Consider the following 10,657-nt stretch of genomic DNA (forward strand, 5'->3'; position numbering starts at 1 on the left):
ATATAATAAGTCCTCATTTAACATCATTCATAGGACCTTGAAAACTGTGACTTTAAGTAAAATAACATAAAACCAATTTTAACATAGGCTAATAGGCATAAGAGCTAAGTTCTTACAGCATATTTCTGGTCACAAAACATCACCAAACTTTGATCAGGCTGGCAGGGGAGCAAGCAGTTAGGGGCAAGATCAGGCCAGCAGGGGAAGGCTGTTGGGAGCAATCAGGCTGGCAAGGGAGGGCAGTAGGGAGTGATCAGGCCTGCAGGGGACAGCATTTGGGGGGCGATCAGGCTGGTAGGCAGAGGCAGTTAGGGGCAATCAGGCAGGCAGGCAGAGGTTGTTAGGGGTGGTCAGGCAGGCAAGCAGAAGTAATTAGAGGCAATCAGGCAGGCAGGCAGGCAAGTGGTTAGGAGATAGCGGTCCCTGATTGTGAGAGGGATGTCCCACTGCCAGCAGTCAGATATCCCCCAAGGGTTCCCAGATTGGAGAGGGTGCAGACCAGGCTGAGGGACACACACCCCTGCACGACTTTTGTGCACTGGGCCTCTAGTGTGTATATAAAATAAAACAAGTCTATGAAGATCTCCAAACACTCATTTGTTAAAACTTCTCTCAGAATTCTGTATCTATGTGAAGAGATGGACAGATACTCTAATTACTGTCCTTCTCATGCATTTACACACCTGAGAAAACATGAACTGCCCACCATATAGTGTTCAGTCCTAATGGACTGCTTGTACCTATATCTATCTATCTATCTATCTATCTATCTATCTATCTATCTATCTATCTATCTGAATAAAGTTCAAGTAAGACTCATATGGCAAATTAAAATTTTATTGCAAATATTGCCATCACATAGATCATCATAATCTTTGCAATATTTTGGTGGAGCGATAAAATGTGGATGGCTCAAAATTGGAAATTCCTTACAGGTGATAATATCTGAACAACTGATAATATATTCTAGAACCTCCAATGACAGAGTCTCTGAGGGCAAACTGAAAATGAAAAACAACACATAACTGAAAATACAAGATCAAATGCCAATATCCCCTGAGAGTCATGTGATTTTTCTCATGTGACTTTGCCTCCCTTGACAAGCTCAATGACTTCACTATTAGCCTCTCTGTCATTCTCAAAGGGCAATAAGTTCAGGATGTAAAAGAGCAAGACCAAATATAATTTAAGGTAGTTGGTTGTTTCTTTTTCCCTGCCACCTCCCCCCTTCGTTTGGTTAAGTATTAGGCATGGTGACAAATAAGAAAAGGGTGTTAGGTAAGGATCTCATGACTATAAGCTTCATAAGAGCAGGAACCACATTTTCTCTGAAGTAGACAAGTAGCACAATGAGAAGCACAACCTTAGTGATAAACAAATACATGTTGAAAATGAGTTAATCATAGAATAAATAAAAGAATAGATTTTGTGCCAGAATTTGGACAAGGAAAATTATGCTACAACAATTATATTTTTAAGAGCTTACCATCTGAAATTTTTTATATCATGGACACACACATACACACACACGATTACCCACACACACACATACATACATACATATATATGTACACACACATACATACATATAAAAGCATATATATACACATATATATGATATTATGTATTATAATATATAATGCATATAAACAGGCATATATACATCAGGTTATTATTTATTTTTAGTCTTTTGGGGAGTGTACTTAATCTCTATCACTTATGAGAAAAAAAGCAAATATTTGAGTCCTGTTGTTCTCTCGTAATAAATTTTTCTTTTATAAGCCATTCCTTTATCTTAGAAAAAGTAAAAGCTACTTACTCAATTCATGTAGTATCACTTCAATGACTGGATATTTAAAAGTGAAAGCTTTCTCTCAGTTAATTAATGCATAACAGTTTTATAGAACATTGGTTTTCAAATTTTGCTGCACAATTTAATCAAATAAAGATTCCTAAAAAATCCTGATGTCCATGTATCAATAAAATCAGGATCTTTGGGAATGAATCCAAGGCATTATATTTTTATTAATTCTACAGGTAATTCCAACATACATTCAAGTTTGACAGTGTTATGCATAAGTAGTTCTTAAAATCTAATGTGCATACAAATCACCTGTGGATGTTGTTAAACTATAGATTCTGCTTCCATAGGTCTGGATGGGCTCTGAGAGTCTGCTCTGATAACTATCCCCCACATGATGCCAATGCTACTTTGAGTAGCAAGGTTATAAACCACTGCTATCCAATAGAAATATGATGCACGTCACATTTTTTGGTAGCCACATTCAAAGCATAAACAAAAACAGTTAAAATTAATCTACTAACATTTAATTTAACTAAATATATAAAAATATCATTTTAAAATGCAATTCAATAAAAATCATATATATGTATATATATGACCCTAACATGCAAATAGACCAAACAGTGGAACAACCGAACAACCGGTCGCTATGATGTGCAACCCCGCCCGACCCACTGCCAGCGCCCGGCACTGGTCCCAGTCACTCAGCACCATCAGTGGGTGTGAGCAGCCGCTGCTGGCCCAATTGCCCCTCAGGACTTCTCCACCTACCCCTGCTCCTGAGGGGCGTTCAGGGCTGGCAGCTGCTACTCGCACCTGCTGTTCTCACCCACTGCTGGTGCCGACCCCCTCGCACCTGCAGCTGGTGCCAGAGCTGCTGCTCACACCCACTGATGGTGCTGCCCTGCTTGCACCCACTGCTGGTATTAGACCCAATCGCTCTGCGCCATCAGTAGGTGCGAGCAGGGCTGGAGCCATCAGACCGTGGGAGCTGTGGAGGCAGGGGTGGGGTTGCTGGCAGACAGGGGACTGGGGACCACAATAGGAGGGGCTGGGCGGAGGCATGGAGGAGGGCTGAGACCTGCCCCTGTGCCCACTACAGCCTCATGGCCCACAGTTACTTTCAAGGTGCAAGAATTCGTGCACCAGGTCCCTAGTTATTAATAAAGTAATTTACATACTTTTTTTGGGTAAGACTTAAAATCCAGTGGATAGTTTTATACTTGGGGCATACCTCAAATTAGACCACTCATATTTCAATTGACCAGTATCCACTGGAGTCCATGAATGAAAATATTAGACTATACTACATCAGTTTCCTAAGGAAAATTTTAAACCATGGGTTACTTACCAAAAGGTTTCCAATTAAAATGACCATCATGTAAAAAGGAACACAAGTGAATTGGCCTGCTATGTCAAAGCAATCCCATAGAGTCTCTACCCACTCTCCACAGAGAATCCGGAACACATTCAGAAAGGAGTGGAAGAAGTCACTCATGTGCCAGCGTGGAAGTTGACAGTCTTTGTCTAAGTTGTAGACATATGCTTTGTAACTCATACCAAACAGCTTTGTGCCGACCACAGCAGAAAAGAACAGGAATGTGGACAGCAGCAGGATCAAGTCTTTCAGGGCCACCAGCGACTTTATAAGAGTCAGCTTCAGAATCTCAAATGTTGGCCAGTATTTCCCCAGCTTGAAAATTCGCAACTAATAGAGCGATGTAAAACACAGGAATAAGAAACAAAATGCAAAAAACTTGGTTATTATTCATTATGATATACATTTAAAATCTGTATCAGCATTATACATATTCAAATATATAGTATTTAATGTAATACTCAGTTTTGAACATTTTAATATTAACCACTAACAATTCATTTTATGGACAATTTTAATACAAAGCATACATATTCTATAACTTTTTACACACAATTCATACATATTGATCTGTCAATGCCCATTCAATATTATGTTACAATTACTCTAGCTATATGTTTTAATATCTGATAGGGCAACTGTCCCTTCTGTTTTGTTTTCACACTATATCGGGCATTTCCGCATATTCTGACATGTAGATGATATGGAAAAAAACCTGTCATTTTCCACTGAATTTCATTAAAGGTTCTATTGTGTGTTTTCCTTTTAAAAAAACACATTAAAGACCAAACACAACATTCCAGGTTTAGTTTGAATATTTCCCTTCTTTTCACTAATGCTTTTTTTTTTTAAATATATTTTATTGATTTTTTACAGAGAGGAAGGGAGAGAGATAGAGAGTTAGAAACATCGATGAGAGAGAAACATCAATCAGCTGCCTCCCGCACATCCCCAACTGGGGAGATGCCCGCAACCCAGGTACATGCCCTTGACCGGAATCGAACCTGGGACCCTTCAGTCTGCAGGCCGACGCTCTATCCACTACATCCCAGTGGGGGATGTGCCCGCAACCCAGGCACATGCCCTTGACCGGAATCGAACCCGTGACCCTTCAGTCCTCAGGCCAACGCTCCATCCACTGAGCCAAACCGGTTTCGGCTTCACTAATGCTTTTTTAATTGGTACAGCACAGATTACCTTAACATTTTAGCCACCTAAAATGAACTTAGTCATCTAAAATCCACACATCGTTTTTATGTGCACTATCTACTGTCCTTAACCTTTCCTAGTATATATTTGGCTTTCTGGATTCAAGAGTAGAACTTTACATTTATCCAAATAAAACTTAATCATCTTGTATTCATTCTGTTACTAGCCTTTCGGATATTTTGATCCAATCTTTGATCACATTTTCTGCATTTCCCAGTGTTGTTTCTTACATAAACTTGATAACTACATCTTGTACATATTTCTCTCAGTCATTAGAAAAGTTTATGGACGAGGATTAAAACAGGTTGCTCTTGATTCCTGCTTCATTCCTTCAACTTATTGCCAGAACGTGACAATATATTACTTATCAAATGCTTAATATTTTCATAAATAGCACTCTAATAACATTATTACCTTATCTAGTTTTCTGATTCTTAACATTAACCTTCATTGCGGACATACTGATTCTGACAGTAATTTTTATAACAACATTCTGCTGGCCTGACTGCTGTTATCTAACGTTTTCTGCCCTGCATTTAGAAATAACTGGTTCCAATTCCTTAGTTACACATTGACATTCAGCTTCTGGGGCTCTTCATTACCTTGCTCCTTAAAACTGGCCCAGGACCCCTGGCCCTGCTTCCTAGATCTACATCTCAAATTAGCTACATATACGGCTTATTTTTTTTGAATGCTTTGGTTAAATAATAGCATTAGAGACTGCATACTTTTTCCCGGGGCAGTATTAACTCATGTAATACTCCAAATGTCCCAGTGGTGTTTCTATTACTATTCTTTCATTTTCTGTTTGATAAAACTGAGATAAATTTTCGTAAAATAAGATTGAGGTCTTGGATTCTACTTACCACCCTGGATAATTGAAAAACCTCCAGCCCATGAACATTCGCTAGAAAAAGGTCTGCTAAACCAAGGAATACAATTATGCTATCATAAATATTCCAGCCTACTTGGAAATACCCATATGGATGCATGGCAATTATTTTAAAAATCATTTCTGCTGTGAAAATTCCAATAAAAACCTAAATAAAAACAAAAGACATGGATGAGAATATGATTGCAATGGCTCTTTGGAACTCTCATGCACAGAAACTGTAACTTGTTAAAGCCACAATCCTCACAGTTCTTCTGTCAATATCTGATTAGTTTTGGAGTCTATTACAAGAGTCATACATTTTATTTAATAATCTAATATTAAACACTATATATAAAATCATCGATTACTTTTTAAAGCCAGTCTGGAAGAAAATAAAAGAATATTGGAGGGTAGAAAATCTTTTCTTTTTGAATAGTTTCTTTTGGTATATGGACTATTTGTTAAGATATTTAATTTTTCAACTTTCAAAAGAATGAAAGAAGTACATATATGATCCAGAAATAAACAGAATGAAGCTATGAAAACTGTCTTCTGAAAACTATATTGGAAGAAGTTATTTCTACCAAATTATGGTTTTGGTGTCAAGTAAATGTATAATTCAAAATTAGTAGCAACATGGCTGTTTGTATGAATACCAAGTAACTAACCAATAACAAAGTAATAAAAGGGAAAGAAATGAAACACTATATATGTGCTTGAACGTGACTTGTTTTTAAATGCATACAAATCTGTTTTGTCTTTTGCACTGTATGGGATGAAAAAGATAGGTGAATCCCAACAACACCTTGCAAAGGATAAGCTCCACTCTAAGGCACAGACAGGTGGTGAGAGCAGACAGGGTCAGGTGCAGTTGTAGTCAGGATTCACAATCAGATGTCAGCGAAGAACGTCTGTCTGCTATTTGACTTTTACCCTATTCTGATCTATGGGGATATGATGCCCAAGAGAGGGTATACTTGGGAAAGGAGAGGAAAGAATCATTTCATGACTGCTAAGCAGCTGGCGAGGAATCCAAAATTTAAATGGCAGATTTTTAAACTCTAGGTATTAACCTATTCAGTGATAAGAACATTTACAAAGCAGGGCTGGGGATGAAGTGGGGAAGCATGAACACAATACTTTATCTTGTGCTTATATAATGCATTTGCAACATATTCACGTTATAAAATAATAATGGGATAATGACAACTAAAAAAGATTGAAATTTCAAATGAAAGTAACATAGAATAAGAGCCTTACCAGGTTTCCAATGATGAGAACATAGGATGTTGTTTCACTCATTGGATAACATTCCATGGCCAAAAAACATATGTTTAGAATTATGCATATAGTGAGAAAAAGATCAGTAAATGGATGCAACATAATCACATGGACAAACTCTTTCAACTTTAACCAACAGGGAGAACAATTCCAAATCAAGAAAATTTTAGCAAATTTATACCAACACAATGGACAGCTCTTCTGAGATTTTTTATGCTCTGCAATGAAAGAATAGTAAAGTGAAACTTTAGAAAATTGCCTAAGTATAACTAATAAGAAATGTTGACTTTTGCATATACTAGTAAAGAGAGGTTTGAAACTAGACTTTTGATTTGGAATTAGCAAAAAAGAGAAATATTTTATACTAATAAGTAGAGCAAAGTAAACTTCTTCTATTTTTTTCATGGAAGTTGAATTAGACAAATGAAAATGAGACAAACTGTCTAGTGGAAGAAAAACATAGGAGTATCTGTCAAAACAACAAATATGGAATATAGCTGAGAACATTGTAATTTATAATTCCTAGATTTATGTACTTTATAAAAGAATGCCTTTTAATACTGGCATAATAATGAGTTACCGGTTGTATATTTAAAAAGCAGAGTCAATATAGAGAGGACCTTAATATATGAACCCTTTCCAATGTTAAAAACACTATATTTATGGAATTTTTCTAAATTGTTCATCCTAATATTCTACTGTTATTCCTTAACTTTTGTTATCATATAAAATTCTGAAGTCATTATAAAATTTCTTTAAGAGTGAATCTTATGAATAGTACCTTTCATAATATTTTTTACTAAATATCTTATCTAAAATACTTTTTACTAAAAATATTATCCAAATATTTTTTACTTTACCTTCTTTATGTCTGATAGTAGCATCATCCAACATATCCAAAGAAGTGATCATAGAAGTTGGTGATCTTTTCTTCATTTCTATTTGTGTGGTCTTGGCCTAAAAAGAAATTTCATGAGTATAATAATGGCTTCTTCCCAAGATTATAACTATAAGAAGGATTATAACCTCTTTAAATATGCTGATTTTTACTTCCAGAAGCTTTTTCTTTTGGAAAATGTGTATAACTTGCAACTTGACAAAATAATTGTATGCTATGAGGGCAACTATAAAAGGAGTAAATCAGAGAATGATAGTGGTATTACCCATATTTGACAAAGAATTCAATGTATAGTTTAAGATTATTGTAAAATATCCAGTTGGTAAGCATGCTATTGAATAACAACAGTATTCCTCTAACACAGGGATGGGGAATGTCTGGCCCCTGGGTATAAGGCCCATGAAATTATTTGATCTGGCTCTGCCACAGCATAAGGAGTGAGTTAATTAAATGTTTGACAAAATATAGCAGGCTAATTTTTAAGTTGATAATTTTGTATGACCCGCAAACGATGTTATAAATATCCAAATGGCCCTTGGCAGAAAAAAGGTTCTCCACCCCTGCTCTAACATCTTAAATTTCTTTTCTTGAGACTATATTAACAATATAACTTTGCAAATTCTCTTGACAGAATAAAAATACTTACAATGCAAATGAAATAAGTCTGGAAGAATATCAAGTAATAGATTTTTTTTTAAAAATTGTGTTGTTAGAACATACATGATAATCCCATAAAGGAATTACTTATTTCTCTTGGATAACCATTTTAAGATACCCTCTGCTTTGCTGATGTGGCTACATGGGGTTAAAAAGAATCCTTGCATTGAAAAGACACTCACAACCCCTAAATTTGATGTCGAGATTATAACTTCTACACATTCAGTGTTATAAATATAGCTCAAGATGTTTCTAGTGACCATGTATAAACTTTGTAATTGGATTTAAACTGTAAGAAATTCATAATGGGTAATGATATTACACCATAGATTTCCCAAGAGTTTTCACATTTGGCACACACAAAGAATAATCATATTTATCTATTTGTTAACTTGGGATAAATAGGTGAAGCTACTCTTGGATAGAAATAACTATCCATGGTTAAAAAGCAGAGTCAATATAGAGAGGACCTTAATATATTAATTACATATATATGTATTCTATAGTATATATATTATGTAATTCCCTTATATATGTAATCACATACACACAGCTTGGAATACTCCCACCATAACACTGAGGGATTTAGTAGATGAGGCTCACCAATAACCCATACACAATACACTCAGGTTGCCAAGTTCTGTTGTGGTCTATCTGAAGAGGCATAATAGATATGAAAGGAATCATATTCATCTCACTCAGTACCAGTCAAATCCCCTCTAATTTCACAAATAGTGGTGAAAACCAGTTGCATTTCATACTGAGTTCCACTGGCAGATTCTGCAGGTCTACAAATCTTGGTTTCCTCCCCGCCTCCCTTTTTTAACTCAAAAAGTAAGTTAAAAACTGAGGATGCCAAGTTAGTGTATTTACTTTAACTATGATTATTTAAGAAATTATTTTAGCTCACATAAAATTACATAAAATATGTTATAAATTACACAAGTCCAAATTTCCATGAGATAAAAAAAATACATAAGCAAACTTTTTTCCTGTTATTAAGATCTGATGAGGATTTCCTAAGTGTATCTTTATGATAATGACACTTTGGTGATATAGGAAGTACTATCTTTCACTATGCTCTTAATATAGAGGAAATTACTTCCCATAGAGCTATTTCTGACAGCGACAATGATTCATGGAGTCACACCAAAGAGCAAGTCAGTAAAGACAGTCTTCTGTGTGCGGAATGAGGGATGGAGTAGGGAGAATAGTAATGTTATTGTTGATATAGTCAATGCCAATTTTCTACTAATTTGGGTTGAATATGGATGTATTTTAGAATACAAAATGAACAAATTGAGCTAAAATAGTAAATGAACACCCACGTGTGGGCCAACTCTTAAGGATACAGCTGTTTACAATGCAAATTGAGAGGATCATAACAGTAACTCCTTTTTGGAAGTTTAAGAGTTAATCAGGGCACACGCCTGAATTTCAGACAATTCAATGTCAAAATTAGACTGGGAAAAGGGACTACGTTTCTCACAACTGGTTTAAATTTTCTCTGGGAGGAGGTGTGAATAAGGAAGAAAGAACAGTCATATTTCTGGCATTAAGCAACAAATACCTGAAGTGTTCATCTTGGACTCAGACTTCCTCTCTTTACTGCAGCCACACTGACCCTCTTTTCTCTCCCTATGTAGCACGATCATTCCTCAGATCTCAACTCAAGTAACAGTTCCTCACAAAAACCTTTTCTGACTCAGAGAAATACTTTATTAGTCTCTCAAAGCAGCGTATTTCTCTCTTTATAGTTACAGGGTGTTTTTTTTAGTAGAGAATGATAAAGTCAACCACCAGGAACCCAATATTCAGCTTCAACAATGAACAACATCATACCCTTCATTTATAATATATTATTCATCCAAGTTTCTTTCTGAAAGATTTAAAATCAAATTTTAAACATTTTTCTTATTTTTCAATTACAGTTGACATTCAATATTATATTCTATTAGTTTCAGGTACACAGCTTAGTGGTTAGACATTTACATAACTTACAAAGTGATCACTTTTTAGATCTAGTACCCATCTGGCAGCATAGTTATTACAATATTATTGACTATACTTCCTGTGCTATACTTTACATCCCCATGACTATTTTGTAACTACCAATTTGTACTTAGTCCTTTCACCTTTTTTACCCAGCCCTCCAACACCCCTCCCATCTGGCTACATCTGTTTCTGCTTTGTTTGTTCATTTGTTTTGTTCTTTAGATTTCACATATAAGTTAAATCATGTGACAAAGCATTTGTCTTTCTCTGTCCGACAGAATAAGCTTTTTAAGAAACATAATCACAACACCATTATCATCAACAGCAAAATTAGTAATTCCTTAATATTATCCAATACCCAGACCAGGCTCAATTTTCTTTCATTGATCAGAAACATTCTATTGTAGATGATTTGTTCCAATAAAAATACAAATAAGATCTATATATTGCACTTTGTTGATGTCCATTGAAATCTTGAGATTTTAATTTATTTTTTCTTATGTGATTTATTTGTTGATGATACTTGTTCACTTATACTGTAGAATTTTACACATTCATTGT

The 10,657-nt window shown here is 35.5% G+C and overlaps 1 protein-coding gene across 1 annotated transcript in view; it reads right to left on the minus strand.

Annotated features, from left to right (window-relative positions):
* SCN7A (sodium voltage-gated channel alpha subunit 7) overlaps positions 1-10,657 on the minus strand; it is a 79,429-nt gene that overhangs the window by 25,041 nt on the left and 43,731 nt on the right. Inside the window, exons 11-14 of the mRNA XM_015565779.1 lie at positions 7,407-7,503; positions 6,526-6,764; positions 5,258-5,431; positions 3,156-3,512 (exon numbers count right to left, since the gene is read on the minus strand). Coding sequence (XP_015421265.1) covers positions 3,156-3,512; positions 5,258-5,431; positions 6,526-6,764; positions 7,407-7,503 — 867 coding nt within the window. The remainder of the gene's footprint in view (positions 1-3,155; positions 3,513-5,257; positions 5,432-6,525; positions 6,765-7,406; positions 7,504-10,657) is intronic.

This window comes from Myotis davidii, unplaced genomic scaffold (assembly GCF_000327345.1).
Source record: "Myotis davidii unplaced genomic scaffold, ASM32734v1 scaffold59, whole genome shotgun sequence".
Taxonomy (NCBI): Eukaryota; Metazoa; Chordata; class Mammalia; order Chiroptera; family Vespertilionidae; genus Myotis; species Myotis davidii.